This window comes from Pygoscelis adeliae, unplaced genomic scaffold (assembly GCF_000699105.1).
Source record: "Pygoscelis adeliae isolate BGI_AS28 unplaced genomic scaffold, ASM69910v1 Scaffold218, whole genome shotgun sequence".
NCBI lineage: Eukaryota > Metazoa > Chordata > Aves > Sphenisciformes > Spheniscidae > Pygoscelis > Pygoscelis adeliae.
This window is the reverse complement of record NW_008825433.1, coordinates 1,885,952-1,905,338: the sequence shown is the minus strand read 5'-3', so window position 1 is coordinate 1,905,338 and position 19,387 is coordinate 1,885,952. Positions and strand designations below refer to the sequence as shown.

The 19,387-nt window shown below is 37.3% G+C and overlaps 1 protein-coding gene across 4 annotated transcripts in view; it reads left to right on the top strand.

The window, feature by feature from the left end:
• Positions 1 to 18,800, top strand: part of STRN (striatin, calmodulin binding protein) — a 55,967-nt gene extending 37,167 nt beyond the window's left edge. For all 4 annotated transcript variants that reach the window (XM_009331036.1, XM_009331035.1, XM_009331037.1 and 1 more), the window contains 9 exons: positions 605 to 741; positions 5,327 to 5,502; positions 6,538 to 6,585; positions 7,256 to 7,377; positions 8,190 to 8,357; positions 10,521 to 10,661; positions 13,008 to 13,115; positions 14,460 to 14,546; positions 14,633 to 18,800. In XM_009331036.1, the coding sequence (XP_009329311.1) occupies positions 605 to 741; positions 5,327 to 5,502; positions 6,538 to 6,585; positions 7,256 to 7,377; positions 8,190 to 8,357; positions 10,521 to 10,661; positions 13,008 to 13,115; positions 14,460 to 14,546; positions 14,633 to 14,802 (1,157 nt within the window). In that variant the 3' untranslated portion in view covers positions 14,803 to 18,800. The remainder of the gene's footprint in view (positions 1 to 604; positions 742 to 5,326; positions 5,503 to 6,537; positions 6,586 to 7,255; positions 7,378 to 8,189; positions 8,358 to 10,520; positions 10,662 to 13,007; positions 13,116 to 14,459; positions 14,547 to 14,632) is intronic.
• Positions 18,801 to 19,387: the final 587 nt, after the last annotated feature.

The following is a 19,387-nucleotide window of genomic DNA, read 5'->3' as shown; positions in this document are numbered from 1 at the left end:
CAGCTGTAAACTAGTAAGTTTGGATACTGCTAGTAAAAACCTGGAATTCAGTGCTGACTAGCCTGTTTGGTAGTTAAACTGATTTTATGAGTAGTGATAAATTCTCAGCTTCCAGTCGTATTGCTAGATTGGAGTGCATGTAAACAGCTTCATTGTAGACATGCTTTTGGGTGTGTGTGGATAGTGTCAGGAAGGAAGACTCCAGCTGCTCCCACCAGCTACTCTTGTCTATATTTTTGCTACTTCTCCAGAGCCTATCTGCATATTTTACAGTGGAGTTGGGGAAGGGCCTGAGCTTTTCTGTGTTACTTTTGCATTATATACGGGTGAATGATAGTGTACTCTTTCCACCTGTGACTAATTACACTTGCTGTCTTGAGTCATGCACACCTCAAGTGTAAGTATTATGTTCAGAGGATACCATTTATTGTTAAGTACGGTGATTGTCTTTAGAATGGCTATTTTCTTATGCATCCTTTTGTATCTTTTTGCCCTCAGCTACTTGAGAGATGTTTAGTATTTTGGAAGTAAAAAACATGCTGTTATTAATCAATTTTGTATAAAGCCATGTTTCAGGATTTTTTTTGTTTTTGTTTTCTTGCAGTGGAAGCTTTAACATTCCCTCCTTCTTCAGGGAAATCTTTCATTATGGGAACGGATGAAGCCCTTGAAAATGAGCTGGGTCTTGGAGAACTGGCAGGCCTTACAGTAGCCAATGAGGCAGATTCACTGACTTACGATGTAAGTGGTTATTAATGGTAACTCAAGGTCCTACTGTCTACTTGCTGAAGGCAGGTGCAAGTTACATGTGTTTAGACTCAGCAGAAAACATTTTCCTGCTAAAATTATGCTGCCAAAGGATGTCACAAATTTTTACTTGACATATCTGTTCTTCCCATACACAGCAGCCTTGAAGCTCTCTCCAAGTCCCTCTCCTCTCATTTGCCTGCGGTGTCATTCAAATAGTTGAAAGTTGAAAGTAAATGTAATTAGTGATAGTGATACAGCTGGATACTTGTAACCCCAGTAATGCTGAGCAAAATTAGGACTAGCATGGTCAGCAGATTGAGGGAAGTTAATGTCCCCTCTACATAGGGCTGGTGAGGCCATACTTGTATGCGGTTTTGGGCTCCTCCACTTCAGGAGGGTTGTGGAGAAATTGGAGAGTGTCCAGTAGCATGTGACTGATGAGGAGATGTTGAGGGAACTAGTCTTGTTCAGTTGTTAGGAGGCTAAGGGGTGCTTGAATAACAGGCTACGGGTATTGGAAGGATGCTTACAAGGATGACAGAGCCAAGCTTCTCCATAGTGCCAGGTGTTAAAACAAGAGGAAACAGTAGCAAATTATGGCTTGGGAGGTCCCCCTTGCACCTTAGGGGAAAAAGTGTTACATAGGAGGTGATACTGAAGGAAGTTACCCAGAGAAACTGTGGAATCCCTCTCCTGGGAGATGTTAAAGACTTGGCTGGGGGAGAGCTGTGTCTTAGTTTACCTGGAGTGGGCAATAGCCTCATTTCAAATGGGATTTAATTTTTTGGACTTCTTAGGAGACTCTTGTGGCCAGCACTTCTGTGGCTATGTGTGTAGCCTGTGGGCTTCTTTTTCTTTCACTTTTTATGAAAAATCTTTCTTAAAATTGCTTCTTTGCAGTCAGATGCAATTTTTGTCTGTATTTCTGATTTCTTGGAGAAAGATACTTCAGGTATTACTTTAATCATCTGCTCCTTTGTAATCTGTCAGCTTCAGATTAATCTTGCTATTGCAGTGTCCAGCTCTGTCAAGGCTAAGGGATTTCAGAGGTGATTTTTTTAGTATCGTGTGTTGGGAAGGAATCATATCCTCGGTAAATCTGACTCTTAAGTAATCACTATCAGGGATTTTACTATCACAAATCAAATCTGAGACTTCAGAAATAACCTGCAGGTCCTTACTTTGAAGTTCTACCCTTGTATGTATTTGTAAAGCAATAAATTACATAGTTAATAAAAGTTTACACACATTTTGAGTGACACTGCAGAGATGTGCTCTACTACTATAGCAAGTTTCTGAGCATGTGATGTGTTGTGAATCATCAGGATTGCAACGATATAGAACATCTCTGCTAAAATTCAGTATTTTAGCATTATCTCCTAATTTGGGTTCAGCTCTTAATTTTTTTGCTAATCTTCCCTAACTTTGTCTCCAAAAAGGGGTAAGATGGTGTACAAATTTCATTTCTTTTACAGTTACACGTAAAACTTCAATGCTGAATTTTTAAATTCAGAGGACATGACAAACCTAAACCATCTGTACAAGAGCTTCATGTTTTCACTGCTTGACTTCATTGTTCAAGTGTCCATATAAACTATAGTGTTTGCCCATGTCTCCATATCCTGAAGTAACAGCTTTCATGTATGGAATCTAGCGTTTCTTTATCCACCCCTATCCTTTTCTATGTGGTTGAAAATATTAACTTCTGTTTGTTCACTTGTTAAATGCCTTTATGAAGTCCTGTGATCAGAAATTCATAGTCATGCTTACCTCACCTCTTATCTTTTCTAGTGTTGACAATTTAAAAAAAAATAATTGTTTACAAAGCTCCTTGCTCTTGTCACTGTGCTCTTTATTGAAGCAAAATGAAAGGCTAGTTTTTCCATTTCAAATTTCACTGGAAGTTTAGCTTACAAATAATATAATCTGTTTTTATTTTGGACTACTTCATACCATCTTCCAGCTGCCAAATAGTCAGTCAGGTAGGATTAGTGGAAACTTAGTATGTTTTTTTCAGTGTCAATTTTGAATCATATGGAGAATGAAGTTGAAAGATTTCATGTGAATTGGTCTTTAAATGTATTTGCTCTCAAGAGTTGCAGACACTTTCCTATTTTCAGTCCCTTTTTTCCGGCTGACACTTTTACTAGATTCTTTTCTTCTAAAACATGGTAGCGTTAGCCTACCTCATTTCATGGTTTAAGTTTTTTACATGTTGCTTTGGCTGTCTGTAAATTAAAGAATGGTTTTCACTTGGTAATGGACATGATGAATTTATTACCCACAAAAGGAAAATTGTCTTTTTTAAGTTTTTAGAATATCTAACAAGATGAAATGTCCTAGATTGCTAGTCAATACCCTCTTAAGTTTATCTTTTCTTTTTGCTTCCTTTACGCAGTTATCTTAACAAATGTTCACTTTGGTTCTGGTTTTTCCCCCTAATCTGGGTAGATTAAGAAGCTTCATAAAGTTGTAACAGACTGAGTACTGTACATAAGAGTATCTGAACTACAAAATCGTTACATTTAATATTGTGCACTGACTTGGAGGTTTTCGACTTTGCAGTAGGCTCTTGCTTGACTTACTGCAACTTTGCACAAGGGAAGTGTCCATAATCCTACTTGCGTATCATTGCTGTTTCTGGAGTTTTCAGGTTGTCTGTATAGACACAGATATTACTATTACTGGCAAATCCAGATCGGGTGCTAATTTTGGGGTTGAACATCCTTCTCCCCACCCCCACTCACCCCCCCAACTGCTTTTCAAGTCTCAGATTACCTCACTGTTGTATTTTAGTGGGGAGAGGGAAAAGGAGGCTGGCTGCCATGTTAGTAACCCAGCCTCTCGCAGCTTGTGAGGCTGGTGGGTGAAGAGGTGTGACGGTGGTGCAGGCGGGCAGGCGGTGTGTCAGGGCTAGGATCTGTTTCCACCTCTGCCGCTGGTCTACTGACTGGGCCTGCCCTCTATCTACTTCCCAATTTATAAGCTAAGCATCTTGGACTCCTTTGGAAGAACATCTTTGAATGAATGAGAAGCAAATGGAGAATATTATCCTGCTAAACTGGCATGCACTGTTAGGCCGTCTGAGGTGTCTGTGTGGCTTTTGCAGATGTGACACAGGACCTGTGCTGCTGGTATGGCAGCTGGAGGGCAGGCAGGGTTCCCTCCGTCACCTAATCGGCATTAGATGCCTGTGTTGAGGCAGCCAAATTCCTCTCCAGATCTCTGTGAATACTCTGTAAGTCTTGTACCCTTTTTGCTGAGACTTTCTTGGCCAATCTCCAGAAAATCTGCCAGAGCTGCTAATTTTGCAGTCCTGCCCCATCCTTGCACTAGCTCCAGCATTTGTCTGTTCCCTTGTTGAGCCAACTCAGCTCAGTAAACTGGCAAAGAAGCTGAGCTGTCTCCCTGAGCAGACAGTACATAATTACTAAGAAATATGATGAGGCAAAACCTGCTGTTTGTTACGACTCCTTTCTCATTGTTTAAAATCTATAGAACCTCTTAATTGAAGCATATTTCTATTACTAAATTCAGAAGTAACAAAACTTGAGAAAAAGCACTTTTGTTCTTAAACCTTCCCCCCCACACCGTTCCAGAATAAAATGTGGATTCTTGAAGTGGCTCAAAACAGGTGTCTCTTCTTTGCAGTTAATGAGACTAAATTATTTGGGATTATTTGTAGCTTTCAACATAAAGAAGTCATCAATATTTGAGTTACAATTGTTTGTTTTCCTGGTTTTCCGTAACCACCATCAGCAGTGGTTATGGGAAGGTAAATTTAACTACGGCAGTGTTGACCGACAGAGTGATAAAAGTCTGTTCAACATTTTACATCAACATTTGTTCAGAGGAGCAATGTTGAAGTAACTGTTATTTTTTCAAAGGCTTTCTTTTTGGATCCACTAAAAATGCATTTATTGCCAAATAATTGTGTCTGTATATATGATAGTTTATTGCTTGCCAGTTACATTCTTAGTGTGTAGCCAAGTCCTTTTTACCCCTTTTTTTTTTTTCTGGCAAGCTTTACTTGTCTTGTATTATTACAGAGCTTGTGTTGCCTTAGGTGAGTAAGTTAGATTGTGTTCCTTTCTGTGCTACTAGAAACTTCTCTGTTTCTCTTAGATCTTTACTTCAGAGATGCCATGTCAGTAGTACTTTGGATATTCAGGGATGACAGCTTGGTTGAGTCAGGCCCAGTGTTAATGCATGAGCCAGTAGGTATAGATCAACTTTTAAATACCAAACTGAGTTCACAGCAGTATCAGTCAGAAAGGTACTTTTCAGCTTTTAAATTGTGTAACTTAACAGACATGGAGTATTTCAGATTTGCACAGAATGTATTACTGTGGATGCGACATTACTTGTTGCCTTTGTGGAATATATCTACGTTTGTTCTCATTTTGAATTGTCTGATCAGTGTTAAATGGACTATTGCTTAAAAGCAGGTTCTTATGAAAAGCGGGTGAGGTAATTTGACACTTCTGAAAATGCCAAACTGAATTTCTGATTTCTTCCTTTCCTTGTGCCTTCCGGATTAATTACAAGTTTGGCATTTTTTTTTATTTTTTATTAGATAGCAAACAATAAGGATGCATTGAGAAAGACTTGGAACCCCAAATTCACATTAAGAAGTCACTTTGATGGAATAAGAGGTCTCGCTTTTCATCCGGTTGAACCAGTCTTAATAACAGCTTCAGAGGACCATACATTAAAAATGTGGAATTTACAAAAAACAGCCCCAGCAAAAAAGTAAGATTTTTTTTTTTTTTTGCTTTGTTTCAAAAACCACTTTCATTTACGAAGGAAAAAAAATGCTTGTAGATGCTGCTTCACTGGATGGTCCTTGGAGTTAATGGAAATTGTTCCTTGAATTTAAGACTAGGAAAACAACCTCTTATAGAAGGATGGAGACTTTTAAAGAGTGCTGGAAGAAATCCATGCCTGTTTGTCAATGTGTTTTGTTTGTGAAGATGAAAACCATTCACTTTTTTATATTTTCCTTGTAGATAACACGGCAAATTAATTTACTAGTGAAAATATTTGGATGTGACCTGTTAGTGTGCTTGCATGTATATATAAATGTATAAAAATGCATTTTTATATATATGCATATGTATATATACACATATATGCATATACATGTCTACAGCTTTAAACTTTGACAGAGATGTTGCTAGGTTCCTTTGTACACTGTCTCTTGCGTGTTGCTGGGGATTTGCAGAAATGAGAGCCAATTCTTAGCAGGGCTAATATATTAAGGGAGGACATCATACCTTTTAGGAGGACTGGGCAAAGCATGTGGTCTTCCTGCAGTCTGTAACAAGCACCTGACTTGGTAAAGTCCACAGCAGCAGTTTTTGAAGTGGTTTGTAACTGTGCTACAGCATTGGTATAAAACCAAGGTGTCATAACCTCCTTTCCTCTGGTAGGGATTGGGAACACTTAATTGTATATTCCGTGTGATACTGATGGCCCTCCACTCACTCCCCACCATTGATGTACCTTCCTACTGATTTGACTGGTGTGTGAGAGTTTGTGGACTCTCTGCCTTGAAGGTCTTTAAACAAAAAAACAAAACCAAACCAACCAAACAAATCCTATCATACTTTGAAAGAATGCAAAGAATTCCTAGACATATGAAAAATCATGTTGGGAGAGGAAGTTGTGGGAGAAACACTTCAACAGATGTAGCAGTGATTTAAAAAATTTAGCAATTCTGGCACATTTTTGTAAAGCATTGTGTAAGATCATATACATGTTAACATTTTCTTGTACTTCATTTAGGAGTGCTTCTCTTGATGTAGAGCCAATATATACCTTCAGAGCACATAAGTGAGTATTTCCTGAGAAACATAGTCATATTTTGAGAAATATATGATTTTTAAGCACTCACAGAATTTTTTTAAAAAGTAATTTCCCCCTTGTCAACTAGTGATTTCATGTGATGCTTTTAGTTCCCATGTTCTTTAAAATATCTGCATATGTTCATCTCCTTTCTGCATAATTATTTATGTCTGGAGCTAGGTACACCACAGTTTTAAAAAGAAAAATCTACAAATTATACAGTTCAAATTCAATTAGGTGTTTTGTTCATCATTGCAGCTCTTGCCTTTTTGTCAGATAAGTGCATCTGTAGAGTGAAGCTGTTCGCAGTGAATTAAAACCTACTGAATCAGTTTCATGAAAGAGCCTTAGACCTTTAAAAAAGGGAAAAAAGCTGTTTATGCAAAATAACAAAGCCAATAGTTTAAAAGTGTGACACTTTTCATATTTCATGTGCATAATGATTAAATTGTCCTGGTTGTAGTTACATTACCAAATATTGCGGAGGGGTTTTTGTGAGAAATGTTGTAGCATATGATCTGACTATGCAGAATTTTTGTTGCGGTCTGTGCGGGAAGTGAATTGTATCTAACAGGGAAATTTGAAGATTCCATTGACACTGTTTTTCGCATAACGGAAATGTTAATAGTCAACGTTTCTCTGGGGGTTTGTCTTCCAGTGGACCAGTGCTCTGTGTGGTGATGAGCAGTAATGGTGAACAGTGTTACAGTGGGGGAACGGATGGCCTCATCCATGGCTGGAATACAACCAACCCGAACATTGACCCCTATGACTCTTACGGTACGTTGCTGTCACACACACCAGTGAAATGATACATTTAGTGACATTAATGTTATGTGGCTAAAATAGTATAATTGGTAGGTAATGCTTCTTTGAAAATTTAAAAGAGAAAATTGAATGTTGGCTTCAATTACTTTAAGTAAATTTTTGTTTTAATACTGATGCTGGTTGATGAGAAGATAACATTTGTCATTTTCTTAGAAAAGGCCTTGATCTCATCACAATTTTGAGAAACAGCTAGGTTGAAAAAGTGCAGGACTAAACCTGATACTTGGCAAGTACAGCAAATGTGTATTTTAAAGTTCTTCAACGAATCTCTTTGTATAGTCTCAGACCAAAGCTGTTAATATTGTCTCCAAACAGCTAAAAAGGCCCAGTTTGGTAAGATTTACCAGATCTGAATGGATGTCAGCCTTGTGTATGTGTTTTAAAACATTTTTCACTTCTTGTAGCTTCAGATGCAGTTGGCCTCAAAGCTGGCTTTTGGAAAAAAGGGACTGATGTGCCATTAATGGCTGTTTGAGCGTGAATTTTAAAATCAAAGCATGTTTTGCTGACTTTGATACTGTCCGTTCTGCTGAAACTTTGTTTTGTTCCATTAGTTGTAAACTGGGTAACTGAATGCCACGTATGCTGATGAAATTCAAGTATCTTCATGCAAGAATAATTGAGACTTCTATATTGATATGACCTGATTGTTTGGTTTTTTTAAGGACTTGCTTCTTAAGGTTGGTCCATAAACACAGACCAAGATACAACTATTGACTTAATTCAAATTTTTTGAAATGTGGTTTGTTGTGTTTTGTTCACAGATCCTTCTGTTCTAAGAGGTGCTTTTGTAGGCCATACAGATGCGGTGTGGGGTCTGGTTTACAGTGGAGCACACCAGCGTTTGCTGTCCTGTTCAGCAGACGGCACTATACGTCTATGGAAAGCTATGGAAATTGCTCCAGCTCTCAATATATTTAATGATAATCAAGGTACAGAAAATTGCCCTACCTTAAGGTTCATGAGCATCGCTGTTCAGATGGCCATAATTTTGGCTACTGAATAGAAATCCTTCTTGTTTGTTTTGCTGGATTTTATCTTGATGAATGTTTTTGGGAAGAGTAAATTTTGGGTCCCTTCTCCTTTGACACCAGCTGAATAGATACCTACATGCAGTGGGACAGTCACATACATCTAAAAGCCAACTGCTGCAGATGACCTGCTGATGTTACTAGAACTGTGGAGTATAATGTATCAACTCCATAGTTCAGATTCAAGCTGAGTTTCCATTAGGCCCTTGCTTTTTGTTTGTCGTTTCTTCCCCCAACAGAGGTTTCGAGTAGCCAGTGCTTCGGCTCAGGCCAGTGTCGTCATACCTTCTCAGATTATGTTCCTTATGTCTCTAACACAGAGATTTCAGTTGAATTTCTGAGTTGGCACATTAACTAAATAGCAATAACCTAGTCATCCTAAACACTGCTAGTTGAAAAAATTTAGTCCTTTGGATTTGGTTACTGAAATGCCATGCACAAATCAAAGTCCTATTGCTTAGAGCCTAATTTCTTGAAGTTGCTGTTTGAGTAAGTGCTCTAGAATGAGCCCGTTGACATTGCCAAACTCTCTTAGAGCTGATTGTCCTAAAAGCAACCCATGAACCGCGACAGTTCCTTGGCTCTTCAGAACAACTTTGAGGCAAAATAAACTCTGGCATAACTGAACAGACTTATCGAATTATGGTGTGAAGCTGGTCAGATCTGCCATTACTTGTTAGTTAAAATAGGCTGAGCAAAATAGAAATGTTTCATGTATTTTAGTTCTGGCAGAACTGTGTTTCCAAAGGTCTGCAGGGTTCTGTGAAAAATGTAACTGGTTTGCTGCCAACTTGCCTACCTGTCTGCTTTGAAAACTTCCTGGTAGTGTTTTTTTAGTTTGGGTTGGGTTTTTTTGTTGTTTTGTTTTTAATTATTAAATTAAGGGGAAAGAGGGAGTAGTCTTGCCTCACAGACCTAATCTTTGGGGTTTTATGTTTCAAACTGAAACTCGGTTGTGAAATTCAAAGATCCTCCTTTGAAACTGAGTTTTCTTATGACTTATTGAGAACCTTGAACAAACTCTCTAAAATATCTAGCAGTCATCATTTAAGTCCTTTAGGTTAACTATTGTAGGCTTACCAGGAAGCTGCAGATAAGCAGGCATGGCAGTGGTAGAAAGGGTCACTTCAGAAACAATACATGTTTTCTTCTCACAATCCGTTTTGGCTTTTTTTGAGTATCTGTAGATAAGTACCAGCATTCCTGAGGTGGTGTGTCCAAGAAAGATGTTTCTCCCGTGAATCTTAAGTTTAGAGAGAGGTGATGATATTTCTGCATTATTTGGATCCATGGACATTAGGTCGCTTAACATTCAGTGTCTCACTCTCTACCTCCTCCTCCTCCTCCTAGCATCTGTTGCAACCGGTGTTGTTCTTTCACATAGCGGGTGGTGAACAGGGCATTCAAGGAGAAAAATTCTAAGGGCTATTTTCTGTACCCAAGCTCTGCTGATTTGGCCTTCTGTCCTGCAGTGTTCAGATAGCTACAGTGTAAGGAGATCGGATGTATACTGTAATAGGCAGGATGGAAGACGCTTTGTAATATGAATTTATAATGTATTTATGTAACTTTCCATGCTGTCAGCATATAAAATTTGCACCTGGAAAGCTCTGGGGGTTTTTTAAGCTCTGAATTTGCCCAGGTTAATAATAACGTTAATCATCTGTCATGTAAATGATTTTACAACTTCAATTGCATGTCCTTTTACTTGATGCAATGGAGGTTTGGTTGAGAATTGCTCTTACAGTTAAAGGAAGGAAAAGGGGGCAGGGCGTTCTTAGTTTCTTAATTCCAGGTAAATCTCTGTCTAGCTGCTGTTCTGGATACAGCATCTTAGTAAAGAACGTTGTTGATAGGCATATCAGATAAATAGGATTAAAATAGTGATCATGCAGGGCAATCTATTTGGAGTGGTATAATGTAGATTTTAAAATGTAACATTTCTTTTCATAATCATGACCCTTTTGATACTAAAGTACTTACTGTTTGGGATTTTTAGTTGGTTTTTTGGTTTTCTTTACATCAACTAAACCTTACGAAAATGTTCTTTACATTGTTTTCTAGAAATGGGAATCCCTTCATCAGTAGATCTTGTGAGCAGTGACCCAAGCCTCATGGTAGCATCATTTAGCAGTGGACACACTAGCATTTTTAACATGGAGACCCGGCAACGAATTCTTACCCTGGAGTCCAGTGCAGATACCTGTATGTATCAAAAAACAAAACAAAAAAAATTGCTCGTTTAAGATCAATACTGTTGATAGTCTTTTCAGTGTTTCCAAACAATTAAGCAGTGTCATGATAAATTATAACATGAATTATGTTACAAGCTGTGTTTTGAGATGTAACAGTGAATTATCACTACTACAACAGACCTCGTGGGTATTTCAGTAGCAGAAGAGTGCACATACTTTTGAAAGAAGGTAGAAGAAACAAGCCCACACTATCTGAATTCCTCTTCAAGGAACAGTAGCGCAAGGAGAAGCACAGGTTTCTTTAATAGAGTCCAGTGATCTTTGCAGCTTCAAGATTTCCATTCTTTCTTCCATCCAAAATTGCAAGATAATGGTAATATCAGGAAAATCTAAAGTTGAATTTATTAAAAATTTGGGAGTTTGTGTAGTGTATTCTTTTTTCATTTTTCCTCAGAGGTGTCCCTTTTCTAAGTTTTATATGCACTTTTGGCTCATTTGCAGTTGGGCTTTAGTTGAAGTTTTCACTGTAGGAGAAAAGCAAAGCTCCAGTGGCAGAGTATTCACAAGGTCCTATATAATGCCTTGGGTCATGGCAGTGGCCAATATCAGAAGTTTTAGAGGAAACTGTAAGGAGCCTGCTATCAGTAAATTATTTTACCCCAGCGTTAGGAAAGAGACCAGAATGAGCTGAAGCATGAGGTTTCATGTTCAGACCAAAATGGTAACCTGATAACAATATAAACGTTCAGTCTTTTTTAAAAATTTGATAATTTTTTCCCCAAAAAGTTTTACGTCAGTGAATTCTACTGTTTAATTATATTTTTAAAAAGGAATAAGCCCTTCTTGTTGGCTTTGCTGTTTTAAAATAGTTGAATGACTGTAATTTTATAAGAGGGAATGGAAAGTGCCATCTCTCTTTATATTATTCTTTGCTGTGCAGGATTTCTTTTTTTAACCCACATCTTTGTTTCTATCTGAAAAAATAGTCCTAAATCAGTTACCTGATTCAGTGGATGTTACCTTTCTTCTTTTTTTTTTTTCCTTCTATTTTTTTCACCTCCTCCTCCTTACTGTAATTCAGTAATATTCCTTTAAGAAAATGAGACTGCGGTATGGCAACCAGCAGTCCCTGTTTAGTATCTTTGGTTATGTAGCAGTACTTAAAGCTTACCTATATTTAAAAAAAAAACCAAAAAACAACACAATTATTTCTACAAGAACTAGGCAAGAAGAAAATGAGTCACCTGAAATGCCCTACCACCACTTAGGGACTCCGCTGTTCAGTATAAGCCTCACTCTGCTTGGCGTTTTAAAACTGTGAGGATAGCTGGCAGGGATGCAGTCTCATGTGCTTTTAGTACTTTTAGGGGGGGTTTATTAGTATGGATGCGTTTTTTCCTTAATTTACACTTTCATAATTTTTAAGTTTGCTGTGGATGCTGACACTACTTGAAGGTTCAGATTTTTATAGAAAGATGTAAATTGAAGTCTTTACTACCTTGGTAGCAAGTGATCCTATAGTAGTATTCTATTTTGTTTATTTTAGTAATAATTTTGATTAGATGATGTGTGTGTTCTTTGGCAGCAGTTTAACTGAAAACAGTCAACTCCCACATGAAAGAAGATAACTGTATTTTGATGTTCTGTGGAGTGGCTATTTGTGTTTTTGTGGTAATCTATGCCTCTTAAGACCATTCTTGCACTAGTCTGTGCATCAAAGCAATGCTTAGATTTCTAATCAAAAAAAATCCTATACACATTTTTGTGTGTGTGTATAAATACGATATTTCAAGATTCTTGAGGGCTAGGAAAATAGGTCTCCTATGAATAGTCTAGCATCCTTTTCTTCAATAAGAATTTTAATCTATGTATATCAGATAATAGTAGGTGGGTTTTGCTCTGTAAGGTTGAGGGCACAGGATCCTGTTTGCTTGGAAACATACTGCCTGCAATGTTAATTTTCCTGTACTGTCTGTATGTTATGAAGAAAGTTTGGCTTGACCAGAGGAGGAATGTGGAGGTGGGGAAGTGCAAAAAAGATATTTTCACTCAGTTTTTGGCTTCACATTCTTGCCTGATGTGCCCATCTAAAACTGTGGCCAAAAGTTGGACTTTATTTGTTTGTACTTACATGTAGTATTTACATACATGTAGTTTATGTATGCCTCTGTGTGTGTGTAATTTGGAAAGTATTTTAGAGTAAACCACATTACATAAGGTGCTAGTTGAGAGTTTCCATTATAGAAAGGTAAGAATTATTTTGCAGATGAGATTGATTACATGTCTATTTCTTAGTAGCAATCTTTCAAAGAACTTAGCAATTTACATGTATTGATATGTGTGGGTTTTTTCTCAGCAGTCAGTTCCTCCTGTCAGATAAACAGAGTCATCAGCCATCCAACTCTTCCAATTAGTATCACTGCTCATGAAGACAGACACATCAAATTCTACGACAACAATACAGGTATGCATCTTTTCAGCAGGTCCTAGTCATAGTGGTTGTATAACATAAAACATAAACAGAATTTCATTATGATTAATACCATTCACATAAATGCTGAGGGATGTTAAGAATTGTATATCCTCTGAAACAGAAATCTCTCACCAGTAGAGCCCAAAGATTGCCAGCCCGGTTAAAACTTTAATGGCACAGTGATAAGGAACCTCTGCATCATTCTCTGTCCGTTCTTTTAAAATGCCTTATGTATGGGGGTTATAAATATTTAACATCAAAGGAAGCTTTTTAAAAAATGTTCACGTGCGTATGTTCATGTTTCTTCTATTGTGTTGTCGCATTATTTTGATCTGAGGGCAGGAAGCTCTGGCACTCCTTTAGTGCCTCCAAGACCTCTGCCTGATGGCTTGGAGGTAGAAGTTCCCTTGTAGGCATCGTTCTCAATTTGATCCACTGTATTTCTCCAAATCTCTTGCTTCTGCAGAAACAGCTGGACAGCTTATAATACTTTTTCTAATTTGTAGTGAGAGTGGCACTGAGATGTGTAATTATAAATCTCTTTGGTTTTAAAGGACTTTTTGATAGGAATGGTAGTATTAATCTGGTATTCTGACTGTGAATCTTGATAATCTTCAGTTTGTGACTTGTCTGCTTCCAGGTCACACTGTTTTAAAAGTTAAATTGAGATCTCTCAATATTCTCGTTAATTTTAAGTTTGTTATTCCCCAGATGTATGTTAAATAAGAAGAGGTGAAAGGACCCAATGGAAGCTGAGGAAAAAGCTGAAAATAGCTGATTTGTTTGATGATGTAGTTCTGTAATAAACAGTAGAGGAAACAGCTGCTAATTTTTTTTTTGTTTTATTCTCTTCTGCAAGAAAAAAACCCACATTTGACTCATGATTTTTTTTAAACATGAAATCATTATTGTAATTATAATAAGCTGAAATAGAACATTAATTCTCTGAGTTGACTAAATGTATCCCATATTCTTATGTAATTTATATTAATTGCTTTTTAGTATACTCAGCCCCTGTCCTCCTTCCCAGTCAAGATCTTATTCCTGAACTTGCTTAATTCACTTAAGGGGCAGATATTTAAAATGCATGGTGATTGCAGCTTCACGGTGGTTTTGCACACATAAAACAAAGGTCTAACAAAGTTGGTGATATTGGTACTGTGGCTCTCCTGAGACTGTAAACGGTAAAAGAATGACTTCTTGCGTAATTTTAATGATTCAGTCATGGGACGAGATCTTGTATTTATAGTATAAGCTGTGGTAGGGTTTAAGCAGTGAATATAGAAAACAAAGTGAATTGCAGAAAATAACCTAAATAAATCTTTTCTTTCAAAGGAAAACTGATTCACTCCATGGTAGCTCACTTAGATGCAGTTACAAGTTTAGCTGTTGATCCTAATGGCTTGTATTTGATGTCTGGCAGTAAGTACATTCAGATTTCGTTTTCTTTTTCTCATAATGGTGGCAAACATGAGAATTATAAAGAAAACTGTTTCCCCTTTCTTTAGGTCATGACTGTTCGATTCGCTTGTGGAATCTTGAAAGCAAGACCTGCATCCAGGAATTTACTGCTCATCGCAAAAAATTTGATGAGTCCATTCATGATGTGGCATTCCACCCCTCCAAATGTTATATTGCCAGTGCAGGAGCAGATGCCCTGGCTAAAGTGTTTGTATGACAGAGTGCTTCCCTTTCAACTCTAGCTCTGTATATATTCAACCAGCTGCACAAAAGAGAAGAGGAGGGCATGAGTCGTCTTATCCTGCCCTGTAATTCAGAGAATGTTTGTAAGTGTTTAGTTTTGCAGGGTGCTGTTTTCTAAATTGACGTTTGTTCTGGTTTCTGTGAGCTCAGCTGGTGCTGAGAGCTTGGAAACTCTCAGTTTCAAATAGCTAAAAAACAAAAGAAATGCTTTTATTTCAGAGGGTGTGAATTTTCGTCCAGGCAGGCCTTGGGTGAAACTAGGTCTATGTAGTCTCTATTAGTAAAATGGAGTACTGGAAAGAAGGGGTCTAATTGCATCAGGGAGTAGGAAAAGAGGGAAACTTCCTAGGATGCTTCTCTTTGAGGAATTGTAATGTACTTATAAATCACCTGGAAGAAAGTGTCAGTTCGCATGCTCATTACTGTGTCATGTGAGAGGCACTTAGTCATCCCTTTGGTATTAATAAAGTAGAGCTTGTTCAGAGAGCAGTAGCAGATAGTTAATCTCAGCCACCTGGCTGCTAGCCTAAGATAAATGCAGTTAAAGGAAAGCAAATTACTAACATAAATTAAAACGCAGTAAAATTTTTCGTTACATCTTCTGTGTTATACAGTAAATATTTAGTTTGCAAAAAAGATTTATATAATTTTTTAAATACTGTATTAGCGTGTGGCTAGAAGCTGAGCCTTTAGTCTAGTCCCAATTAACAACAGGCTGAAGCAGTCTGTATATACTGTAGTAACAGATTAACTTATTCAGATCTATAATGCTGTTTATTCTTGGAGATCTGGCACAAGAAATTATCACAAAGCTTTCCAAAGAAGCTGTCCTACAATTTAACTATCAAACATTCATCTCCTCTTTCTGTTCCTGCTAAAAAGGGTATCATTCTGGGCATTAAGGATAACAGTGAAATACTTATTTTGAAGATTAAACCTATACCTGATGCTTTGTATGAGTCCTACTAGTGCAATAGGTGGGAACTATACAAAGTTCCATCAGTTTCAGAGATTCTGCTACTTCTAGAGGTATTTCCCAACTTCACCATTTGTGGAACTTTTAAACTTATCCGCTTCACTGGGCGTATCGTGCCATTGCTTAGGTTACCCGAAGAACGAGTGCTTCTTGTAATTACTCAACAGATGTGCTTTGTTTATCTATTCAGAACTTCTCTGTTGATTTGAATGACAAGTAACTCTTAATCCTATCTTTTAGTCTTTTTACCCCTTCTTAAAGGAAGGTGAGTGGATTCTTTTCTATTATATGTCATCATCAGAGTTATTACTGCTCATAAGCCCGAAGTTGGTGTTTTCCTCTAATGGGAATGGAAGGCAGAATTTCTGCTGGAGATGATTTCTGGTGCTCATGCAAGTAGGAAAGAACCCAGCGCAACTCTTCCACATACCAGCCTGAGGTTAAGACTGGAAACTGATAAATAAATCTTTACCTTTAAACTGACACTTTTTAAAAAGGAATCGTGGAACGATATCAACATAGGGTTTGACTGTGTTGGTTTTAGAGTGGCATTTGGGGATGGGACCACATTTGAAGCTGATCTCAGACTTTACATCAACTATATTATTTAGAATAAAAGGCTGACCTGTGCTGTTTGAGCCTGCAACACATTATATTTACAGCTAAAATATCCTGGAATACCTTTTATTGCTCAGAATATTCAGATATGTCACTTCATGATATTGATATGCAATATATTTCCATAGATAAGATTAGAACTTTTACCGTGAAACAGATGACTACAATAGTAATTCAGATTATTTAGTTTTTATAAAGTGTTTTGGTTATGATGGAAAGGGGGAAACTTGGCTGCAAAACTGAGCATTCAACTTTGTGAGTTCTGTGTACTTGACTCATGGTCTTTCAGTGTCATTATTTTATTTCTTTTTGAAGAGGAAATGACAAAGATTTATTTGAAAAATTCTAGAAGTTATGTATATTATATATGTGTATATATATTGTAAACATGTATTAAATGTGTCTAGTAAGGGAAGACTCCATGGGTGCATTTTAATGTTTTAGTATTAAGAGTTCTCTTGAGTTTGTGTATACAAAGGATAATGGTGTGAGTATGAAATGAATGTTGTGCTTTTGCTTACACAATACAATATGTAGTCACAGTTGTTTAAATTGCTGTACATAGAACTAATAGGCTGGCATGCTTGTTTTTAAAGACTGTCATTCTGATTACAATTGGAATGTAAGAAGTGGCTGTTCAAATGTGAATTGAAAGATGTTTCCTTCTCACTATTGAGCTCTTGCTCTAACTGAAAAGTGATTTTTTTTTTCTTTTTTTTTTAAAGCTGGCAATAGCTAGAGGATGAGGTGCCTTTAAAAAACAAAACAAATGTAGCCTTACAAAGAGGTTGTGGAGTATATATATTTTTGTGCTGGTCTTCATAATTGATGTCAATGTCTTTTACTGTACTTGCTCACATACTTGTAGGACTGCAGGGTATTGTGCATGAGCCTGTCAGATCTTCTGAACATCATCATAGGAGTTAGGGATGAAAAATTATTTCGGTTATCTAGTCCATCTGCTTGCTAAAGCAGGGTTGTAGAATTGTGCGTTTTAATATTGTCTTGGCCAGTGAGGTTTCATATATGTTCTAAACAATTAGGCTTCCTTTAGAAGATTATTTCAATGATTGCGTCTCACTGACAGGAGGATTTACATGATGGTTAGCAGTTCTTTTTTGTAACTTCATGCCAGTATTCCAAGCCATGTTTTGTGCCATTTTACATATTCCTCGTCTTTGTAACTTGGAACCTGCATGCGCGCACTGGTTCTAGCTGTATATTTCCATTCCTTTACACTTTCTTCAAGCTGTTTTTTAGTCTGCTCTTTTTACACAACTTTTTCTTGTTTTCAGCTTTTTAGCTCAGTTCTCCATATCTTGGTGCCCACAACACCATTCCACATGCATGATTTGTTGGACTTAGTCTGAAGGTCACCTGTTAAGTGTGGGTTTTGTTTGTTTGGTATTTTCCTCTGTAACATCATGCTTTTGTGTAGGAAGACCGAACTTCTGGTCTTCTGGTTAGTGTCTCAGAAACCCAAATCGTATTTCTTTATTTCTGACAACTGTTTTAAATAACTTTGAGCGTTGCTGCTTCTGAAGTTTCTTCTTCGCTTTCAGTATGTTATGATTATTTTGCAGTTAGATACTTAATTCCTGTTTCATTATTATCCTGGGTTTTGTAAGCTTTGAACTTCTGATCTCTGTGGGCACTAAATTATTTTTATTTTTTCCCTTTTATGTGCAGTTCTACCTGGTTCAATGTAATTGGTAACTTTCATTAATGTGTTACATACATCTATTGAAAATGTAAACAAAACCGGACCTAAGGCTTATTCTTGCAAAAAAAGCATTTTTGTGCAACATCAGTACATGGCATTTTACCATTACTATTTTCCCCATATCTAATTTGCATGGTACATTTTTTAATGGTTAACTCATATAATCTTTTGTGTATGTTAGCCTGTGCTACTGATTTTGAGTTTACTAACTAATTTAATGGGAGAATTTTCAGTCCTTCCGTATGTTGAAAATTGGTCCACTAGTTTTAAATACTCTCATTTTTATTTCTAATTTGCTTCACTGTGCTGTTTGCTTTCACATATTTGATTCAGTTACCAAAACGCTTGCACAAAATGATTTCGAGTAGCCTGGAAGAAGCTCTAGATATAATTATGTTGTGGAAAACATTTTCTTCACTCATACAAAATCCTAATGTCTGCATTTATTTTTGTGCCTCGCAGAGAAAACTTTTGACATGCCAAGTAAAAGATTTTATTACTTGTAAGAAAATCACACGATGAATATTTTGGGATCTTTATTTTGATAAAATAAGTTCTTTAGCAAGAAGTCTGTACAACTATATGCAACATACTGTAGGTTATTTTTTAGGCCGTATGTTTTCAAATAATGTTACATTAAAGCAGTCCCGTATGTAATGTGTTTGGGTAAGTGTGTGATGTTCACCATACAGTTTTGTGGTTAGGTCATACAACACCATTTTGCAGTTGTGAATTTAAAATAACCAGAAACTTGTCCTTTTGAATGAATGTGTAAGAGATAAAGGACTTACACCACCTTTTTCAGTACACCTGTTTGAGCACAGATATGTCCCCTTTCCCCATGTTTCAACAATGTAATTCTGGGGAGCAGCAATTTCCATAAACTGGTGTGTCATTTGAGCAGTGTTTGATTGGCAGAAGTGTTAGTCCATCCCAAAGGAAACAAAAAACTAAAAAGCGGGCATAACCATCAGATAAGCAAGTTTTGGGGTTTTTTAATGCCTCTCGGGACGTGTATTTGGAAGCATTTGCAGGCTGTGGTTTGGCAGTGTCTTTGCAGACTGTCCTAGGGAGCCTACTTGACACCTGTGTGAAACACCTAGTAAACCTAGTAAAACCTAGTAACGTGGGTTGAGGTAAGGAAGAAAATGCAGCCATTGTGGTTGTCCCTGTGCCTGTACAGCAAGAGGCTATAGCAGTGTTCTCCCTGGAGCCTTCTTTGCTGAAGCATCAGGCTTGCAG